Source organism: Convolutriloba macropyga, chromosome 5 (assembly GCF_964194025.1).
Source record: "Convolutriloba macropyga chromosome 5, txConMacr16.3, whole genome shotgun sequence".
Lineage (NCBI taxonomy): Eukaryota > Metazoa > Xenacoelomorpha > Acoela > Convolutidae > Convolutriloba > Convolutriloba macropyga.
The window spans coordinates 3,689,248-3,713,087 of NC_134472.1; the positions used below are offsets into that span (position 1 = coordinate 3,689,248).

Here is a 23,840-nt window from a genome sequence, read left to right on the forward strand (position 1 = left end):
TTAAGATGCCTCAAGCTTTAGACCAAAATCGTTACTTTAGGAGCGGTTTCAAAGACATTACCTATGCATTAGGAACATTTTCAATGATAAATCTCAGTTCGCTCAAGCGTTAATTTGAATTGATAATTCTTGTGACTCACAACTACACTACTTTTTAAATTTTTGGATTAGTGGAAATGGAATGTACATTGTAGGTATTTGGACTGTCGTAGGACATACATGGCCAAGAAAAGTGACACCGCAATTTTGAGATACAAAATGACGCTCCTTAAGGACACACTGGAATTGGAAACACAGCTCCGATGTTCCAAACTCAGAAGTAGAGGGTAAAATTAGAAACAGTCCTCGTTAATGCCAATTAAACAGCATATTACCCCTATTACTTTAAACAGTATTACACTGTTATCATAGGCGTAAACACTGATTATAACTCAAAACTGCTAGAAATTATCTCGCAAACAGAAAAGTTTGATTTTTCGTCGAACGGTGACGTCTTCGGGAAATGAACTTGAGTCTAAAAGGGATACTATTCCACAAAAAGGTATGGCATCATAGAACACTATCCTAACCAAGGCTGTTCTTAACGTTGCCAATCTTAGAATATTATAGCATAGTAACATAAGCTAACTCGGCCGTTTCGATAAATTAACGAATTGAGATATGACGGAACTCTCTTAAAGTTGATGAACTACGTGACTGCCAAATGAGAACTTTAAATAGAATGATTTAACCTACTAGCGTCACACTGATTACTCTCTTGATCTCAAGCTACATGACGGAAACCAACTTTATTGTAGCCGGCGGGGGGGGGGGGTACAGTTGGGGATTGCAGCCTGTTTTTTTGAGGGTCGTAATAAGTTCACTGCACGACTTAAAGTTGAAAATCATGTGGTAAGATTTGAACTTTTAAAATCCGATCCATTTCAGCGCACCTTTAATTGCCCTTTGGTATTAAATTGCCTGCTGTTTAAAAAAGTAAGCGATGGAGCAACTCAGATCACACAAAACTCAAATCCGTCAACCAAAGTTTTACATAAGCCCGTAGAAAACAGTAAACTACTCGTGCAAATGCTAGAACTCTAGAACCAAAAATGACTAAAGCAAACCGGAAAAAACAAAAAAAGAGAAACATTAAAAGCCATGAGTATTCTACATAATATTATAGAAACAAGGAGAATCGGTAATGTGCGTTCGCAAAATGTTTCAACTCTTCAAATGAGCAACAATTTTTTAATAAATTAAAATTAACCTAACTCGCACTCGGTGTTCAAATCTACAAAGTTTTAGAAAAGCATTTCTATTTTACAAATCTGAATAAAAAATAAAAGAATAAAAAAAGCCCATATAATACCGCTTTTCAAAAAAGGTGACCTTCAAGAACCGAATAATTGTAGACCAATATCAATTACCCCCTGTCTCTCTAAAGTAATTGAAACCCTTATGAGAAATCAAATCAACGATTATTTGAATGTTAATCGCCTTTCCAGTAAACATCAAGATGGTTTCAAGACAAAAAGATCTACAATCTACGCAAGAGTTCATCAGAAAAAAGCAGATGAAAACAAATTTGTAACAACAGCGTTCCTTGACCTCTCCGAGGCTTTTGACTCAATTAATCATGAAATACTAAGCATCAAGCTTGATAAACTGGGCTTCGACATATCTGCACTGAAATTAATTGGTAGTTTTCTATCGGATCGAGTACAGTCAGTAGTATTAAATGATATTTTTTCAGACAGTTTAAGTGTCGAAAGAGGTGTTCCTCAGGGCACTGTTTTGGAACCTCTTTTGTTCAATCTGTATATCAATGATATGCATGAACAATTTGACAACAAAACAGAGCTTATTCAATATGCAGATGACAGTTATTTTCACATCTGGCCATTCAATTGAAAAAAAGGAAAAACCAGCTCTCATCATGAGCTATGAAATTCACCAGTTATTTCAAAGAACATCATTTGAGTTTAAACTCTTCAAAAACTGAGTTTATAGTTTTTAGCAAAACCGCAAGAAAAAATCAGAAGGAACTTCTAAAAATTGATGGCACTCGTTGAGGAAAAACAAAAAATCAAAAACTTAGGTGTTCATAAAGCCAATAGATTAGCATTTCAGAGCGAAGTCAAATTTTTGTTGAAAAAAATGGCTCGCGAAATAAAAACCATATACACAGTTCGCAACTCTTTACCAGGATCATCTTTAAAACTAATCTTGAATGCTCTTGTTTTGAGACACCTTCATTACTCTGCCGTGGTCATTCAATCGATTGGAAAACATCTTTTAGTGTCAATAGAAAAACAAATCAACTGGGCCTTGAAGGCTTCTTTTCATCGGTCGAAATTCGAGTCAATGAAAGAACTGAGATTAGAACATAACATTTTACCTATAAAACTTTTCATTGCAACCAAAAGATTATTATACTTTTGGAAAATTAAAATCGGTAAAATCGGGCCAGCTAACTGCTTTCTCCACAAAAACGGGTCAATCGCTTCCTACTTGGTCAATAGCACAATCACGCCGAACAAAAAATCTTTTCTGGAACTGTATGTTCAAAGGCCAAAGACTGCATTACAAAACTGCTTTACTCGTACAGCAATCAAGGATTGGTATGGTTTACCAGAAAAAAGACTAAATAGTAAATTGATTGCCTATCAAATTGAAAAAATACAAATCAAGACCATACCTTTTTCATTTATCAACCAATCAGTCTTGGCATAGTTTCAAATTCAATAGCACTAGATTTGCTGGAGTCACGCCTTGTGTTAATTCTGTTTAAAAAAAAATTGAACTACAATAAATATTGTTGTTTCAAAATTGTACGTTCACTGTTATAAACATAAATTTTGCATGTAAAATTTACATTAAAATACACTTATGATTTGTGTAATTTGAATGGGTTTTCTTATACTGATCAGAATTAAAGTGCTTCTTTTTTTAAATAAACACAGCTGGCATATAAGAAATTAGCTGCGATTGCTTCAAAGACCTGTATTATAAAAACGAATATAAAAAGATATACCTAACCGAATAAACTTGAAAAATGACAACAACTTTCCAACAAACGTTCAATCAATCCCAAAATCCGCACTATTTTTCTTTACGTTGGCATCAACAATATATATTTTAAAAGACAGACAAAATGAAAAATACTATCGGCAAAAAATATCAACTGTGACCAACGTCAATTGATGGTCCATTTAATTTTAATATCAAGGAAACGGCAATGATACCAAATTGCACAACTTTGCCAAATTTCAAAGAAAGCATATTTGAAAATTGCATTTCCCCCAATTTTTGAATGAATATTACGAAATTTTTTGCGGTAAAAATTTTTTACCGCTAAATTGCATTTCGCACAAAAACTAACTTAACTGAACGCTAATCAAACTAAGATTTTTGCAATGAAAGTAGTTTTCATTAGAACCAGGGTAAAATAATTCGGTTTGATTGCTTCAAAGTCACGAAACTACTCTTAGATCATTTACAAAGCTAAATCATTTACAATAATATCATATGCTTGTACTACAAGCGAGAGAAAACAAACTTGAATTTAAAGCGTGACTAGAATAAAGATAACTGTTCCGTAATATAAAGTTTCGGATTTTTCTCGAAACTTCCATCTTTCATGTCAATAGCAAGTTTTAACACAGAAATGATCACCGAAAAGATTTCACGTTTTCAGGATGCAATTCAAAAGGCAGATAGATATTGTTAAAATACGCACAAATTATACCAAGCATCTGACAACTCTCAAATGTACTATGCTGTACTAACATTAGGCAATTGTTATCATTTAGCAGCTCAAAAAATATGCGAATAGTTTTTCGCTTCGTTTACGTAAAAGAAGCCCAGTCATTTAAGGGTTCGTTAAAATCGCCCGTAATAATTATTCCGCCTTCAAAACTCTGCAGCCACTACCCAAATTCCTCTAGGAGGGATTATAGTGGCTTTAAATTTGTATCAAATGTGAGTTTCAAAAAAATTGCATTAAGATCTACAATTTGTTTTCCATTGCCTGGCTTCCATGCTTTTGCACAGCCTAGCATCCCCAACAGATGGAAACAAAACTTAAATTGGAGTCAGTTCAACTTCTTCAAACAGTTTAAAGAGTTTAAAATAGTTTAATTGTCTTTCAAGAGACGATCGTTCTGTAGATTTTGGTCATTTCTAAGTAATCCAACAAGTTTTACTTGACGTGTCAAATTATTTTCATTATAGGTTGTCATAATATCTTTTCTGCTAGCGTTCTTTTGTACGCCTCCAAGGTTTTAAAATTTATTTCTTTTAGTTTTGGTTTAATATCCTCTGTGAACAGATCTTGCTCGTCAAAATTCGATATTATCAACAAGGTTCATTGTTTTTCAATAGTATTTAGCTTTTTAGTTGTAGAGTCTTTCAGTTAAAATTGTAGCAAGACTGTGGTGAACTTCTTCTGATAGTCTTGTAATCAATATCGTTGTTCATTGCTTACAGTAGCGGTGCCACAGTTGGGTAATACCCTAAAGTCGAGTTGATTCTTGCACCTACTCGATTGATCACATCAGTCATCATTCAGAATTTAAAACTACTAATTAAAATTATGACAAAATTTGGCTGAAAAGGTGTAAACAAATTAATTCAATCAGATAAGCAAAAAAACAACAGTCTGATATCACCATCACTTTTCGAGGATTTTTCTTTCAAATGGAATGGTACTATTACCAAATCAAGCTAATTGCGAAAAAAGACAACTCTAAAATATAGACCCCGAGGAGTTGATCAACATAGGTAGAAAAAACTCTCAAAGCCAAAAATAGATTTAAATTGGACAAACTGATTTGAAAACGCCTCATAAGAACAAATAGTCCTGCGCATCAAAACTCAACTTTAAGAGGCATTTTGAATAAAAACTAGTTTATCAACAGAAATTTTAGTGTGCGACATCGACTTGACTGATCGGATGCGAAGTGTCGGAATGTTCTTTTAACCTCAAATCACGGCCGCTTTGTCATTTATCCAACCAGCGGTCTTCTGAAAAAATCTTACTTTCAGCATTTGGACTGATATTAGCGCGACGATTAAACCCATGTCTACCGATATTCATCATTAGGTTGGAACTTTATACAGAACTCTTGATGATTTCATTAAGGCAGTTTTAACAAAGTTTCAACAAGTCGTGAATGTAAATTATTATAAGACTTCAAGTTTTTTCGGTTAAAAAATTTCATCGCTGAATTCGCAATTCGCACAAAAACTCACTTGATCGAACGCTAATCAAGCTGAGATTTTTCAACAAAGGTAATTTTAAACCTGAATTTCAACCATATCTTAAGGCGAAACCTTGACCCGAACCTTTTAGTTTCAGTTCTATTTGAGGCAGCCATACGGATTCAAATAAATTGATAGAAAATGCACCAACATGTTCTTTATAGAGCAGTGGAAGAGGAGAGCGACGACGTAGCCGATCACTTAGAAAAGATGCATGAGGAAATTACTGCCCTTCAGATAGAGAACAAAGCACTGGAAGATGCAATCTTATTCAGAGAGGAAACTGGCGACCAGTTACAATGCTTACAGTACGATAATCAGTCAGTCGATGAAATGAGCGATTATCCTGAAACCAGAGAACTAACTAAAGTAGTTTTAAACTCACAGGACAACAATGAACAAGTACCGAATTTGAAGGACATAGCTGGAGATAACTATGAAAAGAAAACTGACGACAAAAAAGAGAACTTCGACGTCAAAATCAGAACTAACTCTCCTCAGCCTGCCTCAAAAACGATGAAAGCGATTGAAACACTTGATAACCAACTCAGCTCATTCCCATTGCTGATCACAACTGAAGATACAAAGGCGGAAATTGAGGCAAACTGCAGGGATCAGTCAACGAAAGAAAATAAGATGGAAAACGCTCTAGTAGAGACCACAGATGATCGACTTGAAGAGATTCGAACTTTTGAAATACCGACATCAGGCGTTACTAATGAGACAACAGAGCAACAAAATGACGTTGATCTTGGTCCTCTTGATATTGACCGAGAAACTGCTTTGGTTAACACACTAGATGCCAGCTTGGTACTGCCATCTTCTTCAGCAAACCAATCTGCTTCAGCCAAACCACGTGGGTCAGCGAACCAGGTCAAATCCAAGTCTGTGAAAAACCAAAAGCAGTCAGCAGAGTCTAAAATTAAGAAGACTTCTTCAACTAAGAAAAAATGAAAGCGATTGCGATTAAACTAATTGAAAGCGATGGCAAGATTGTGATTCAATCAAATATTAAAAATATAGAAATCTATGTCTTTTCGATTTGCGATCTCACAGATTGATGCTGCATACAGTTGTCAGCCAGCAGGATTGCGTGGTGATCTATTATGTAATGAAATCCAATTGGCAACTGGGTACTGATGGGGATGACGCTCAATAACGGAAAAGATTTTAAAAAACATTAAACGGAACTTCAACTTCATTATAAAACTGATGAGCGCATCAATTAAATATTCATTTTTCATTAAAGCAACTCCCACTTACATAAAATTAATTTGAAAATCGACATTTTATTCTTTTGGAAATCAACGGTCTTCACCCCTTTTTAGCACCCCTCCTCCATGTTATGATGCATTTGAGGAAGTATTTTCTGGAAAAGTATTGTCAATTAATCGAGCCGCGCCCTGCATTAAAAACTACAGTTTTCGACCTGGCGTTCAACTAGTTTAGATCCAAAACATGAGGAAATATACCCAATTTGCTGAATAAATTCGATTTCAAAAACGGTATAAAAATTCATGTAGACGTAAAACTAAGACACTTGACACTAAAATAGTAGTTTGAAAGGTTTCCACTGAAAAAAAAATTCAGAAACGATGTTCAGATATCTAAAAACAGGAAAAAAACAACTGACTAACGTCAGGCGAATTGCTCTCTAACGACCGGCTGGCTTCGTCGGTAGCTAGGCACGGTTTAGTGAGGTTATCTGTCGCTTAATTGAAGAGCGTAAGTAAGGTCAGCGGGGGGGGGGGGGTGCACCAGGGGTCTGATGGTGTGGCAACACTGTGTGTGTGTGTGTGTGGGGGGGGGGGGGGTCAATCTCTAAGAATCGCCCTTCGCACCTTAAGTATAAGTCTCCAAAACAGATTCTGTGAACCGCATACTTGACGACTAGTGAGCGGAAAGGCTCTAAGAGGACTTAATGCCCGCTGGGCAATAACTGTTTATCCCGTTTTTGAGGTAGAAAACTCAGAAGCGTGAGACGAAAAATTGGTCAAGTAAAAAATCGCATGAAAAGACAGACAGGACTAATATAATTGCTACAAACTTTGTTTGAGAGCAATTAAAAAGCAGTTTTTTCTTTCGCTGAAACTAATATATAAGTAACAAAATACCATGCATCTTTTACATTGATCTTGAATTTTTCACTGCCTATTAGTTTGTAGCATAAGGGAAAAGTGATGAGAATTTTGTCTCGGTTAGAAATGTTCACATCTGTCAAACTTAACAAAAACTTGCTTAATCAAGAAAAGAACGTTTATTGGCAAAAACAAATACAGAAAAATAACATATTACAATTTTTTTTTGCAAAACATGCCAGTTTCGTTTGCCCAGGAATAAAAATAACAGCATAGGACGATCTTGTAATCTTAGCAGCCCCAATGAAGCCTTCTCTGTTTTCCGAATATATTACAGATCTGGGAATGTCAGAAAAACTTCAACTAAATGCGCATTATGACTTTTATCATAATGCGCATTTAGTTGAAGTTTTTATCATAATGCGCATTTAGTTAATGCGCAGAGGAATGGTCTACCTTAGAAAAAGTGAACATGGATGGGGGTTTGGCTTTTCTTGACATTAACGTAAATGTGAGCAGCAAAAATAATATCACCTGTCATTGGTATCAAAAACCAACTGACACTGGAATAATACTGAATTTTCGCAGCTGTGCACCGCTTCAACATAAGAAAAATGTGTCAAAAATTGTGAATCAGACTCTAGAAAAAATAATAAGTGGCGGTAAAGACCAATTAAGAACAACACCAAAAGAGCATCAAAAAAGCAAGACTAAATCTAATGATAAGCCAACTTTTTTTCTACAATACAGAGGCAACCTCACTCAAAACTTCGCAAGCAAATTGAAGAAACTATGCGAATTGCAAGTAGTTTTTACAACGCGAAAATTAAGATCGTGCCTCCCCACCCTGAAATCATCCTTTGATAGAGATCTGAAATCCCACGTGGTATATGAAATTAAATGTAATGGATGCGGATCCATCTATGTTGGGCAAACAAGCCGGCATGTTACCACAAGGATAACAGAACATCAAAAGAAGGATTCACAGGTGGGTCAACATCTAGTTGAATGTCGTGGCGCCACGAATGACATTGAATGGAGAATTCTGGACGCCTGTCGGTCAGTAGAAAAACTAATGATCATCGAAGCTATATATATCAGCAAGCTGAAGCCGGCACTAAACACACGCGACGAATATAGGGGGAGGGAACTCACGCTAAAATATTAGTTCAAATCATAATTTTGACTAAATGTGAATGCATAGGGCAAAAAACATTTTGTGCATGACAAAACGAAATTTGCAAAACCTCCACAAGAGGGATACTTATGGTTAGGGCAAATTCGGAATAACCCTAAAAATACAAGAACATGGACAAAATCGAAAAATCCGGAATAGGAATGTTTTTAAGTAAATTGATAACAGATGTAAATATGTGTTGTAAATAGGCTAAATATTGTATATAAGGAAAAATTTTCGATTGAATGTTTTAGAATGTTTCCTAGAATTGTTTTAATTGTCATCTCAGACAAATGTAAATACATATTCATTTTATCTTTTAACAATTTGTAAAACAGTTTTAACCTGACGATGAACGTAAAGTTCGAAAACGTTTGTTTTAAGTATTGGAAGTAATTTTAATTTGACAAATTCGTTTCTTTTACACTTTTATCTCATTCGAAAAAAGAAATATCATCTCCCAGGCCTAGACCTCGACTTATGAAAAGACTTTAAAAGTCTAGTAGGGGGGGCAATATTGACTATAGTTACGCGGTCGCGGTTCCTAGTTAAATTCGAGCTAATATCTTTTCATGGGTCGAGCTAAAGTCTTTTCATAACGAAGAACGTAGAGCTAAGGTCTTTTCATGGGTCCACCTTTAGTCTTTTAATAACCAGCAAAGTCGAGTTAAAGTCTTTTCATGGGTCCACCATTAGTCTTTTCATAAGTCTGCTTTTTTTCATAGTTCAAAATTTTTTCAGTTCTTTTCCTGCTTCTGTACATATAGAAGCAGAACCGGAGCAAGACTAAATAGTTTTGCACCAGAGCAGTCCAACTTAAGAATCAGTTGCGAATCTGCAAAAAGCCTTAAGAATTTTGTCAAATCTTAAGATAAAGAGTTTTTGACAGATTGAGTATTTTACCACGTTACTTGATTCAATGAAGCCAGCTAGCTTAAAAGTATTGGTTCTAGTCCCATTAGCCATGAAAAAATTTCGGCGTTATTCAGTTTGTTTTCCTTTCCAAAATTATGAGCTATGTTTTTTAAAATAATGCAGGTTTTTGAGGTTTTTGTTGTTCTTTTGAATCGTAAAAGGTGCAGGATCATATATGCTGACTACGTTATATGCAATGTTGCACACACATCGTTAATGGCAAAAAATCAGACTTATGAAAAGACTAATGATGAACCCATGAAAAGACTTTAACTCGCCTTTGTTTGCGAACATTGTGTCGAGCTTAAGTCCAGCACAAACTTTCGGTCGAGCCAAAGTCTTTTGTAAAATTTTGGGTCCAGCTAAAGTCTTTTGCAAAAAATCTGCGTCGAGCTAAAGTCCAGAATGTCTTAAAGTCCAGCTAAAGTCTTTTCATACCTCAAATGAGTCTAGTATGGTCTTTTCATAGCACATTTTGGTCGAGGATTGTCTTTTCATGAGTCGAAGTCTGGACCTGGGTATCATTTGAAAGTTTCAGACGAAATAAAAGCGGCAATAGTCACCAATAAATAGCAACGCTGCTCATAAAAAGAACAGTCTGAAGTGTGGGGACTAATAAGAAAAGGGCAGCTGAGAACAGGCCGCTGTGGCCTAATGCTGTTCCGCTGCAATTTTGCAGGAAGCAAAATTTTTAATTTTTTATATCCGTCAAAATTGCTTTCACGGGTCTTTGTATGAGTCAATTTTGCATCAGTCCAGACCTCTAGGGAAAACAAATTACTACAGAGGGGTGTCCGAGTTGCAAAAGAAGTCCTTCCTTAAATATAACTGAAGGAAGATACACCGAAGTCAAACATCTGCTACTTATAGTCAGATTGGAAACAGCCTGCAGGATTTTGGGAGTCGCAACTTAATCAACACACCTTTCCCTTGAGAACGATTGGTATTAACTTACTGCAGCGGAAGGAAAAATATGATGTCGAAATAAATTGATAGACCGATAATCAAACAGAATTATGAGAAAAAAGGATATTACCTAAAAAATTATGACTTTTGTATTTCGGTTCCTCGGACAAACTGATTTCTCTTTTTATTTTACTTAATTTTTGGTCTACTTTGTTATTACTTAAAAAAATAATAAAAGGCCATGTACACCATCAGGCAACAATGCATGAAGGTAGAAAATTAGGGGATGATGAGTAGCACTTAGCCGGATGCTGCACTCCAAGCTGTTGCCCTCCAGACAGTTTAAAGACGGCCCAGTCACAAAAATAACTAACAAGTGGAAAGGAAACCACCTATAAATATTTTCATATTTCAAATGTCTACACGTTTGCGGACTGGTCGCAAATCGACAACCAAATGCTCAAGTTACAAGAAACTGGTGAAGAACGATGACACAACAGCAATTGGTGGTGAAAAAAGTGACACCTGCTACCACGGAGCGGGTGTATCCTTGCCGTTGAATGACGTGAAGTGGTTGGGAAGCAAAGTAAACGTCCTATGGTTGTGCGACACTTGACTGGAGAGCTCAGATTACAGTCCCGAAGCTAAATTACCTTCCTCTTTTATAACTTCGATTACCGACAGCATAACTTTATGTAGTTTTGAAGTGCTTCCCAAAACCTTTATGTGTAGCTTTCCTACAGTGCTAACTGATAACGTGAAAAATGCATTGACGGAATCACTTACTTCTTATAGAGATGCTCTGGTGAATAGCAGGAATATCAAACAAGAAAAGGAGTTTCAGTTTGTAATAACAAGTGTTACTGAGAATACTGTAATATTTTTGCCGGCAGAGCGGATAGTAATAGTGGGGTCTTTAAAAAAATTATTGAACATATCGGGTTAAAAAACGATTGAAAAGTAACACACGTAAATTGGTGGGGCAAATCACTGCCTACGGGGTCACAGGAACTTCGAAAATGCGTACTCATTTTGGTAACAACGCGTAAAAACTATTTTTTGGAGAGATGTTTTGCACGTTCTTACTTCTCGAAATCGTTTAAAATCCCTGTCTACATCAAAAAGTGCCTCTATTTCTTCGACAGAGAACTCCAGACAAAACTGTTATCCAAACGTTATGAGATGATCACAAAGGAGGGCAAATTGAGGGAAAAGATTACAATCAAGAAACTATAACTTTTCATTATAACTTAATGAGGGACAACTTGCGGAGAACTGACTAACCGAGATAAAATGCATGTTGGTAAAAATATGCAGAAAAGACAAATTCTTATGCAAGTTGCAGAATTGTTGCAATGCTCTTTGATTTTTATGGCAGAAACATGGCTCAGAGCTGCATAACTCGGAGATCTTTTGAGGGTCTTATGCTTTTTTTGTGGAACGTTGCAATAGGCATGAAGGTGCCCATTGAGGTGTGCTAATTGCCATGACTGGAACAACCACCCTTCCTTAAACATATCAATAAAAGATGTCGACTGTACCCTTGGTTGTGCATTGGTCGATTCTAGAGTGACTTTTTTTCTTTTGATGTACTTACCACCTACTAATTCTCCATACAGAGTTGAAAATTCAATTTTTTCTCCGTTGTTAATCGCTTTTATGAGAGTTTCAAAGATTTGTCAAAGATTAGAAAAGTCGACGAAAACTAAAACTTAATTCCTCGGGGACTTCGACGTTCCTGGAATAAACTGGAGTTGCATGCCGAGCTCTTCTGCCTAAGAAATTATCATATTGAAGATATTATCCGACCACGGTCTCCATTTCATTTATAAAGCAACTCACACAAAAGGAAACATTCTTGATCTTAAAAGGAGCAATCTTGAAGTTTTATCTTTCGAAATTTTTGCGATAGCATTCTCTGACCAATACCAATTAATCTTTACTACCTCAACGATGCTCAATCCCCCCACAGTTACCAATCCAATTTAAGATTTTCCAAGTCAACTTACAATCATGCAAATTTTAATTTTTTATTAAGTACTTTCTACACTTCATTGTCTTCTAATCTGTACTCTACTCTTAGATTCGCTGATTCATAATATTCTCTCTTCACGGAAGCCCTATCTCATCCCTTATCTCGCAAACACTCCCGCCGCTTGAGCTACCCCTGTTTTTAGTACTCACATCCTATTCATCTATTATATTTGCAGAAAAAAGCTATCAGAAAATCAGAGACAAAACGGACTATTCTCGGCTCGCTGCGGTGCTGTGATCTACGAAAACAAGTTTCTGAATCCATAGAATTTGATAAATGCTTATTCATTGAAAAATTGTGTTTAAAGGATCCGAAAGAGTGTTTCAAGATTCTTGGAAGTCTCAGAACGACACAGAACTACTCAACCACGATGTATCTAGGTGACGAATCGTCTTTGTCCGCTGTCGGTAAAACAACTCTTTTTAATAAGTTTTTCGGCGCCGTCTATAGCGCCAAACAGTGTTACCAACCCTCTCACACTGCAAAAAATTCTGTTCTCAACTGCTTAAATATCATTATTTTCACAACTGCTCAAACTGAATCCCTGCTGCGTCAAAACGAAAACTCCCTTGAAAGGGGTCCTGATGGAGTCCAATTTTGTAATTCACCAGTCATGTGATGCAGTAGCACCTCTGGTGTACTAGATATTCACATGGATATGCGAACAGAAAATTCGGCCAGAGGTCTGGAATTTGTCATATGTAACTCCCATGCACACGTCTGGTTCAACTAGTGATATCACCAATTATCGTACAATTAGTTTTTTATCTAAAACGTCACTAGTTCTAAAAAGCCTACTTATGATTACGTGCATCCTAGGGATCGCTCTTCTATTTCAAATCAACAGCAGGGCTTTATGCAATCCCGCAGCACTGTGATCCAGATGTTATCTTACTTGAACCATATCTACTCATTACGTGACAATAAGGTGCCGGTAGTTGCAATATACTCTGACGTAACGAAGGCGTTTGATTCCGTTAAACATAACCCATTATTGTCGAAACTAGAGAAGTATGGTTTTGACATCGACCTTTTGACACTTATGGATTCTTATTTGTCTCAACAGGAGACAATGTGTTACACTCGATTCCTCTCCTTCTTCGGAGATTCCGGTAACCTCTGTTGTTCCCCAGGGCAGTGTAATTGAGACCTTACTATTCACTCTGTTCATTAATGATATTGGCAACAACTTTGAAAACAGCGATTTTTTCTTTATTGTGACCACTTGAAGATTCTTTCATCCGCCAAGCCAGAACTAGTGAAAGATGTCCTGAATGTCATTTTTAATTGGGCGTCTTCCAATAGTTTAACCTTCCACCCGCCCAAGTGTTCGGTACTGTCTTTCAAATATACACTTGATTCGCCTTTTAGGTTGTGTAACGACTTATTCACCTCGACTAGCCGAATTTTTGACTTGGGTTTTATTATTACATCAAATCTATCCTGGGAAACTCACATCAATGTCAAATTGACCAAATTAATTCGTGTCTTTCTTTTGCTTAGAAGAAATAATCCTTTTAATGTTTCAGAGAAACCTACGAAACTTCTCTAAAGTACACTCATTCAGTCAATTCTATTATACGGAAGTCACCTGCTTGGTCACCCACAATCACTCAACTGCGACGGCTTGAAAGATTTCAGAGTCATGTAGTGAAATGGATCAACAGCGCATATGGCTACGACGCGTCACTCAAACAATTGAAACTACTCCCTATATGCTTTCAACTAATAAAAATTGATATCATTTTTCTATGGAAACTGTGTAATGACAAACTTGATATACAGAACCCCCTCATTTTTGATTGCTTACTTACACGTTCATCAAATCTTTATTTTTTTAACATTCCAACTAAAAGGAAATTTCAGAGTGACAATATTTTCTTCACACCTGCTTCAAGAATTGCTGAAGTAAAAGCAATAAAGCTCAGCATTATTTCTCTCATCATGCCATTAATTTTTTCAGAACTACTGTATCTAAAAATCTAAATGCTGAGCTTGATTCTTTTTCTATTGATAACCCATGCACTTTTTACGTTAGATGTTGGTGTAAACTTTATCGACTTTAACGTACCAGTTCGCTTTTCTTAACTGTGTACTTCTCGTATAGAGAAGTGAGGCCTTTACTGCTACTTTTAGATACTTATATATATATATATATATATATATATATATAAATATATATATATATATATATATATATATATATATATATATATGGCGTACATAGGGAACTGGTATGGAAAGAATAAAATGAAACTTGAATATCAAGGAATAGGGAAAGGTGTAAAATTAAGCAGGTAAACACTCAGTGCACCCTTCCTTTTTTCACGACGGTGCTAATTGAAGTCTCACTGAGAACACCAGGCTTGTTTGCGCAACATCCCCTCAAGCTGAGAACACAGCTCTTCAGAAGTGCGAAGCTGATTTCTGTTCGGATGTAGCTTATAGTGTCTGCGTACGGCTCTCCACGTTTTTTGCTGATCTTGGTTGCAAGTTATTTCATGACGCGCAATGCTGATGGCCCAGCACCGCCCGGGCAAGCAAAAACCAGTGCGTTGAAACTGCTGTGTTCGGTTTTGCGGATTCGCTCTTCGTACTTACTTCGCTTGATGCTCTCGCGATATTTAAACGCATCTTTGGACAACTCTTTGCATGAGGGTCGTCAATCTTCACATCGAAGAAAGTGCAATTAAAACGGGAGCCCCACAAACCGTTTGCCTTGATGTCCAGTCGAGAGTCATTATCTGTAGTGGTGGAATTAGGCGAGAAAAATTCTCCATCAAGAGACTGAAGTTTTGGCTCTCGTCTGGACATCTGAACATTGTGGCAAACGTCATCCATCAGGTTTGCAATCACGTCTCTGATTTTGTTGGGTCATAGATACGTATACCCGCCTTTGGCTAAAAGTAGGGCATGGGTCTGGCTAAATTCTTGTCCGCATAGGCATATGGCTGGCGTGATCTTCGCTTCCCAGGTGTAGCGAAGTCCTATTCTATCAGGGAATTCAGTCTTCGTGAAGCCAAAACCACGATAACGGAAGCGCATTAGGACAGCTAGATGCTCATTTTTCCAAGGCCAGCTGGATTTAATACTTCATTTCTGATAAATTGTTTTCAATTCTGGATTTTTTGAGATGTGTTCAAGTCGCATCTATGTGCTTTCTGTCTGAGAATGATCTTGGTTTGTTCTAATTCAAATTGTTGAGTTTTGAATGAATCGTTATTGAATGACGCCAATGAACTTGAGAGTTGTATTGATTGCTCAAAATTTTTATGAAGATCTTGTGGGGGGCGATGTTAAGCCCACCCATTTTGAGAAGGACAGGAAAAAATTCGTTTTCCCCTTGGATTTTTTTTTGGTGACGATGTTCAGCATGACGCGGCCAAGCTGCTCCTCCACTTTCTCCAAAACCCCGTCCATGGAGGTGTAGTACGTGAGAGGAAGCTCAATCTCTCTTGAACCCCCTTTTACTTAACAATATGACATCAAAAAAATGGACCATGAGAAGAATTGAACCCGGCCCTCCCTCTGTGTTGTGACGCATATTCATTTGCTCTTATGATAAACATTTCCGATTTTAAGCCAGAACCACATTATTTTTATTCTGAATTCCGATTTTCGAGAAATTATTATTTGATAATCAGTGTTCGAATAATTATCAACTCTGGTGCCTGTAAGCAGATCGAAGCGTCGCTCATTTTCAAAACGTAAATTTGTTATGAGTCCAGATGTCTTTGCAAATTACAGTGGGGAATCCGGGTCACAAAAAAGTCCAAGCTTAATGAAGAATAATGAAGAATAAGGAAATTTTTGATCAAAAAATATACAATTTTCTTATAGATTAAAGATTTTAGAATAAAAGAAAAGCAGGAACAAGCCCGAGCAAAAAAGTTGGCGACCAAAGATCTCATCAACGAAAAAAAAATTAGTTTCTGGATTTGGCTATGGAGAATGAGCACCCTGCTGGATCAACGCACTTCCATTGAAAAGATACCAATTTGATTTCACCGAGGGAGAGTTTAGAGGTGGCTTTGTCCTTAAGTATGGATGGGATCCCGTAAAATTGCCATCAAAATCCGCATGTGGAGAATTTTTAATGTAGCGCATGCTCTTCATTGTCCAAAAGGTGGCTATACACTCATCAGACACAATGACAGCCGTGACTATTTTTACCAACTTGCTCAATGAGGTCTGCGATGATGTTGAAGTAGAGCTTTCTCTTCAGAATTTTCCAGATGCAACCGTCGCAAATAGAAGTACCACTACGGATGACGACGCTCGACTATATATCAAAACTAATGACTTTTTCAATGCAGGCAGAAATTTCTTTGATGCGAAAGTGTTTCATCAGTTTGCTAAGAGTTGGAAGCAAACCGAATTCCTGCAAAAATCACAAGCCCATCAAGAAGCTGAAATACGAGCAAAAGACGATCAAAGTTGAGAAAGCCACTTTCTGACCGTTAATCTTCGCATGTTGATCAAAAACATGATGGTCATCAAAAACAAAATTTACATCCAAAACCATACTGATATTGGCCTCCAGGATCAGCGATGAGACAGAAAATAATTTTATATTTGGAGGTGATCACATACACAGAAACATAAGTTTCGCACCATACTCCGTGGCGCATGCTCAATTCGCCGGCGCATTGCAATAGAAGCGTCAATAGGAACCATTGTAGAGGCAGGGAGTTCGTTGTCCTAAATTTTTCTACATTTTTATTCTAATCCTGATCCAAAATCCCTACTTATTATAATTTGATTGCAATTGATCATATCTATTCTGATTAAAAATCTGATCTTTTAATTTCACTATTTTCCGCATTTTACGCTTTTTTTTTACTAATGTCAGGATTTGTAAATATAAATAGTAGTTGACTTGTTGCCCCCGAGTTGACCGACTACCTTTTTAGGGGAGGGCTTTATTTTCAGTGACCATTTTACGTTATCGAAGTCGGGGCCAAATCTTTTCTCAAGCGCAAGACGAAGCTAACTTGTACCAATACGCTAAAGTGTTTCCCCTAATCAAGTTATAGCTTATATGATACTGCGCATTACTGACCGATAATCTATGCAGCCTATACGGACTACACTAACGAAGCTGATCAATCTTACGATTGCTGTTTTCATTTAACTGGTTGAGGAGAGTTTAGCAAATTTTAATTCAGAGAAAACCCTTCCCCCAAAATGGTAGTCGGTCAACACGGGGGCTGCAAGACAACTTCTATGTATTTTTTTAAATCCCGACAGCAGTCAACAGTTAAAGCATCAGATGCAAAAGATAGAGGAATTAAAGCATCAGAATGATATGATAAATAGCAATTAAAGTATGTGTAGTGATTTTAAATCATGATTAGAACAACAAATCATTCAGGACAACAGCATCCTTTCCTCTACAATGGTTCCTATATACGCTTCCACTGCAGGACGCCGGCGCGTAGAGCGTGCGCCACGGAGGTAGAGTACGGAGCTACGCAAAAGAGCAAAACATATTTTTGCCGTTAAGAACGTGATCACGTCCGAATTTGAATCCTCTCTTATCGTTGATACCGGAAGCCAATCTCTCTATGGTTTTTGATGCTGAAGGACAAGCTCTTCTTGTACATGATAAAATTAACAGGCAGAAAATGGCTTCACGACTTCGATTATCCTTTGCTCGTATTTCAGCTTCTTGATGGACTCGTGATATTTTTAGGAATTCGGTATGCTTCTTGGGCGGCTCTTCGCATACGGATAAAACGTTTACACGTCAAAAAAGGTTCTGCTGAAACCTTAATTGAAGAAGCCGGAAGGATTGATATCTATTCGAGCGCTGTCATCAATATCTGTACTTCTATTTGCGATGGTTTCATCTGGCAAATTCTGAAGACAGTGCTCTACTTCGACATCATCGCAGACCTCATTGAGCAGGTTGTTGAAAGAGTCAAGGATGTCATTGTGTCTGATGATTTTATAGCTAATTTTTGGACAATGAGGAGCATGCGCTATCCTAAAAGTTTCTCCACATGCGAATTTTTGTGGCATTTCTACGGGAACCCATCCTGACCTAAGAGCAATTTTATCTCTAAACTCTCCCCTCCCTTGTTTAATACAAAATGACATCTTTTCATTGGAAATGCATTTATCCTGCATGATGCTCTTTCCATAACCAAATCTTTATAAGATGCTTCTTTTTCATTGATAAGATCTTTGATTACCAACATTTTGCTTGTTCTTGTTTTTCAATTCTGATTCTTCGAACAATTTTTTTCCTGATGAAACTCTGCATTCATATAACATATTTCAAGAAAAATACCATGCATCGACATTTGAGAAGGAATTCAACAGGCATAATTCTATTTTTTTAAATTCAGTAGAGCGATCATACTTTTTTTTTGAAACATAATTTTTATTCCCCTTTTAAATTGTTTTTCTAAATATTATCATGAGATTTTACTGATACCAACGTGCATGAGTGATAAGTATTGAATGTCACCTAAAAAAAGCGCGTTCAATAGTGCTACCCATAGTGTTTTCATAGGAAAACAGCTTCCTAAATCTTTCAAGATTTTGATGCTGAATGCCATTCTGAATAATATTTTTTCGAGCTCTTCTTTAAAGTTTGATTGGTTGTCAAACATTATGCCTAGATCTCTTACCAAGATGAGAAGAGTAGAGGAAAGTAACATCGGCGTACTGCATTACTTGACAATTGTCATTATCAATAGCTCTATGAATATCGTTCACAATGAATGTTGAACAATAATTGTCCTAATACTCTGCCTTAAGGCACTCCTCTTTTAAGTTAAATCCAGTCGGACTCGTTAACTGAGAAAACTATTTTTTGAGTTCTGCCTTTCAAATAGGATCTAATCAATTGTGTAGACGTTCCGTCGAATGCTAAATTTTCAAATTTTCTATAATTATTTCGCGTGAGATTGAGTTAAATGCTTTTTAGAGATCGAGGAAAGCTCCACAAACTGTATTCTTTTTTATCCATTTCGGTCCTTACACATTCCTTACGTTGTAATTTTTGCCAAGGCGCCGGTTACTGATTTTGGACGAGAGTTAATGAGATCTTCTGTGTTTCCTTTTTCTTGAAGTGGTGAGACCAAAACTTTTTTGAGGTCAGTCGGAAACGAAGACTCAGAAATAATCTCGTTTATCAGTCAAAAATAAACTCGTTTATCAGACTCAGAAGTAAACTTGTTTCTCAGACTCCGAAATAAACACTTTCATCGGTAAGGTCGTTTATCGGATAAACTTGTTTATCAGATAAAATCGTCTATCAGATAAACGCGTTTATCAGATGAACCCGTTTATCAGATAAACTCGTTCATCTAATAAACAAGTGAAAATCAGTGAGGAAACACATTTTGTGCTTTGTCTAAATGGTGATGCCGTCTTCCTGAAAATTTTTTTAGGATAACCAAAAGTGCGTTCAGTCCTAAATTGATTTTATTTTTTTGAGCGATTTTTTTTTACTGTATCATAACCACTTTCTTTGCTGTGTGCGCTTCAGTCAGACTAAAAGGTGTTCAGCATACCCGAAAACAGGTATAATTGCAAGCAAACGGTAGAACAATTCAACGCAGTTACGGGCATTAACGACTTATGTAAATTTACAGCTGAAGAGAGTACAAAATATATAATTCTGATTTATTTGGACACTTCTGATCCATGTCGGCTCTAGCGTTGAGTTCAAAATAACTTTTTCTCTTTAATTATCATTTACATACACTACCTGCTTGATGTATTTTATATATCATATCAAGAATTTACTTGTTCTTTTCTGTGATCGACCGATCTAATAACTCCTTTTGAGGACCAGGTTGATAAGAAAGTATTTTCTTCTGTAGATTCTGCATCAAATGTAACAGGTGGACTTTCGGAAGAAGTTAACACGAAAATGGTGGAGTCAATGCTTGTTTCAATTTTAACCGTCAAAGATTTCAGAGTGTCTCAAAAGATTTTAAGAGAGTCAAGGTTTCTAGAAACGTTTGCTTTCAGCAAGGGGCAGCTTGTTTGGGGTTTATGGAAAGTTGCTTTAGCATGGCTTCTTTGAGACAGTCAACGGGGATTCTTTAGGGATTTTATGGGAGACAACTATGATCAGAAACCGTTCTGCAGGAAGTTACGGGTGCTTGATTTTCAGCCAACGATCCACTGGTTATCATTGAGTTTTTTAGCATAGGAGCTGCGAGTGCGTTGTGCAATGCACTGAAAGGTTGTTTTTTTGGCTCAATTCGTTCGTTGTTGAGCTGATGGATTTTTTTGCCAATTTAATCAGAGTTGTTTTGAAGTCCCAGCATGTGTAGGAAGAGGCAGTATTATTGGATAACAAATGTCAATGGCTAGTCCAGGAATGGAAGCTTGCACTCATCCGCTAGATTATTTTTTAAAATCTAGTGTGTTTAAGCCTAGTTTTAATCTAGTTTTAAAAAAACTAGTGTGTTTAAGCCTTGTTTCTATCATTCTCTCGAAATCGTCTAGCAAATAACTACATGAAATAAGCGTCGTTTCTTTACTTGAACTGGTGTTTTTTCAGAAAATATGACGAGCGAGGACATTTTTGTTAACGAAAGTTTTTTAACGGGTCGTTGACGGTTACAGTATAGCAGTTGCAGAGTCTAACGAAAACGTCAAGCCTGCCGCTAACGGTGCAATACGGCAACTGAACCTGTCAAAACGATTTTGCGACAGAAGAAATGTTAAACGAATATTTTCATTCCAATCTTTCACCTAAAAACCTTTCACATTCCACGACGTTCCAGTTAGAGACTCTATGCTAACCAACTTTGACATACTCAAATGCGAAACTTGAACCACTTTTTGGAACTTCATATTAGGTAAACAAGAGGACCAAATCCGGTTCAGGCATGATACATGTGTTCCATGTGATGCTCGAGAACTAGAAAAGACTACAAAAAAACCACCTGCTGAAAAACTGCCGCTGTAACACCAATCCACATAAAATTTGAAAAGTACCTCGTCAAAAACCATCGGCCAATCTCACTGTTAAACATTGACAACAAAATAATTGAAAAATGTCTGTATGATGCATTGTACGATCATTTCTCAAATTTGTTCGCCAAAACTTCACAGTCACGAACATGTTGTGTTTTCGGCTAAAGGTTTACAGAGAGTTTGAAGAAGATGGTAGCATTGAAAATGTTGCCTTCTATACTGATTTCTCCAAAACTCTTGATAAGGTGCCTCACTTTGAATTGCTATGCAAAGTATTGGAGATCGGCTTCGGATGATGCATCTTTGAGGTCTTATTCGAAAACAATACGAAAGCAATTTGTTAGAGTGGAAAATGTCTGCTCGCAGATGAGAGGTGTTAGTAGTGGTGTACTTAAAGGATCCGTACTAGAGGCTTTGTTGTTTTGCATATTCATAAACGATCTTTTCAGTGAAACATATCTCTTTGCGGATGATCTCAACGTTCTTTCAATACACCGCACTCCAGCTCAAATTCAGAGAGAACTGCATTCCATCGAAAACTGGGTTAGTTCGAACGAGATGCAATTTGCTTTGGACGAATGTGCCAAAGTCACACTCCGTGGTGATGATCACTCCTTCAATCTCTTCGGTGCAGTGCTGAATAGTGAAAACTAAATTAGAGTTTTAGAAATCCTAGGACCTCAGGCCTTAACTGGAACACTCGCATCAACAAACGGATAGATAAAGCAAACAGCGTCCTTTATTTACTCAGAAGAAACTTAGCCCACAACGTGAGCATGAGAGTTAAAACATGCCTCTACAAATCGCTGATGCTGTCAATTCTCCTTTATGGCATTCAATTCATATATTTGTCAAAGTCAAATATTTCCATCTGGGAAAAGTTTCAAAAGGAAGTAGTGAATCGGATCTGTGGAACTATCTCAAACTATCAGCAGATAAGAATGTTGAATATAATCCCGCTACCGATGTAAATACATTCGCTAAACATTGTGCTACTTTCACAGATTTCAAACGAACCACAAAACAACATCATGTTTGTAAACACACAAGATATGTCATCACGATCGAATGAACTGTTCAAGTTGCAAAGACTAGGAAAGAAAAAATGCGAAAAAAATTTGTCTTCCGCACATCTTGACTTTCAAACAAAGTAAAGCACTTGATTGATTTCAGCTCATCAACTGGTCTCAAGAAACGAATTATACAGCCGCCCCCCCCCCCAGAAAATTTGTGGAGACGAAATTCAACAACAACAACACCTGCACCTGGCAGCTCGCATGCGACTGCCACAATTGCAGAGAAAAATGAACAATTTTCTAAACTGAATGCATGCGATAAATGCCTTTCAGCTTCGCTGTAAAGACTTTACAACAACAACGATAGTGTCGGGCGTGTATTTCTTAATCGTGCTCTTTCATAATGAGGACAGGGTTGAGCGGTTTGTTTAGAATTTCTATCTATACTCCTCCGAGATACGTTTTTAATTGTAAACTATGTTGTTTGTCATCTCCAACGGAAAAGCGTAATTATGAAAGCTTAATCTTCCGTGTTCCCAACACTGCGGGGGGGTTGAACTTCAAAACCGTCCTTCGACTCAATTTTAAAGCTACAAAACCCCCCAGTTGAGAGGTCGACTTCATGAAAAGACTTATAAAGTCGACCTGGGGGTTTTTCCTACCTTATATACACGGTCGAACTCCTAGAGCCGTTCGATCAAAAGTCTTTACACAAGTCGACCAACGGTTTTTTCATATCCAATATCGGTTAACACATTGTCTTTTCATTGAGGTTGTTACTAGTAATTGACAGGTCTTGATAGAGTAAATGTGCAAGTTGCTTTCAGGGGAACACTTCTTCAGCCAGAGTTCATCAAGTGACACTAGGGGCGTTTTCAACAGTTGTCTAAACAGTGATTTATCATTTTTGTAAAACAGATTACAAATGTTTGCAGTAGACAGATTGTTAGAGGTTTCGGTAACTAAAAAGATTTTCTATTGTATTTGCAATACGTGTACTCAATGGTTTTTGGGACCACACAGGCTTTAAGTCCATGTCAGCTAATTTTCATTTTTTTTGTTGTGATAAGACGCTCGGCCATGCCGGTACCGCGATGGTCTTCAGTTGGAGCCAAAATTTATGTTATGTTTACAGCAGATTTCAAGTTCACGATCTTTTTATGCTTGAGCTTGATCACAACGGATCGACCATGGAATTCCCAGTTTTTTGGAGTACAATTCTAGAAAATCATAAACCGTGTTTGAAAACCAGTTAGGGAATAGTTCAAGGTGCGACTTTTGCAAAAAGGCTGTACACGGTTATTAATGTATACCCGGACTGAACTGCAAGTCAAAATCAGTACTGGGCACGTCAAATTGCAAGTCCACAAGCATATATGAGTACTGTGCACGTTCAAAAACAAGTCTGCAAGTCTGACAAGTGTTTGCCAAGACTTGGATTACACTTGCAAATTGATTCCCAAGTCAAAATCAACTTTTTAAAAAATTTCCAGTAAAAATTTCGAACTCAAAAAACTTTCGCA

At 37.0% G+C, this 23,840-nt stretch overlaps 2 protein-coding genes across 3 annotated transcripts in view; both read left to right on the forward strand.

The window, feature by feature from the left end:
• The window catches only part of LOC142339689 (uncharacterized), a 42,664-nt gene extending 36,466 nt beyond the window's left edge, over window positions 1-6,198 (forward strand). The window contains exons 7-8 of the mRNA XM_075389909.1: window positions 195-326; window positions 5,409-6,198. Of these exons, the coding sequence (XP_075246024.1) occupies window positions 195-326; window positions 5,409-6,198 (922 nt within the window). The remainder of the gene's footprint in view (window positions 1-194; window positions 327-5,408) is intronic.
• The window catches only part of LOC142339055 (T-complex protein 1 subunit eta-like), a 235,886-nt gene that overhangs the window by 118,877 nt on the left and 93,169 nt on the right, over window positions 1-23,840 (forward strand). The window lies entirely within an intron of this gene.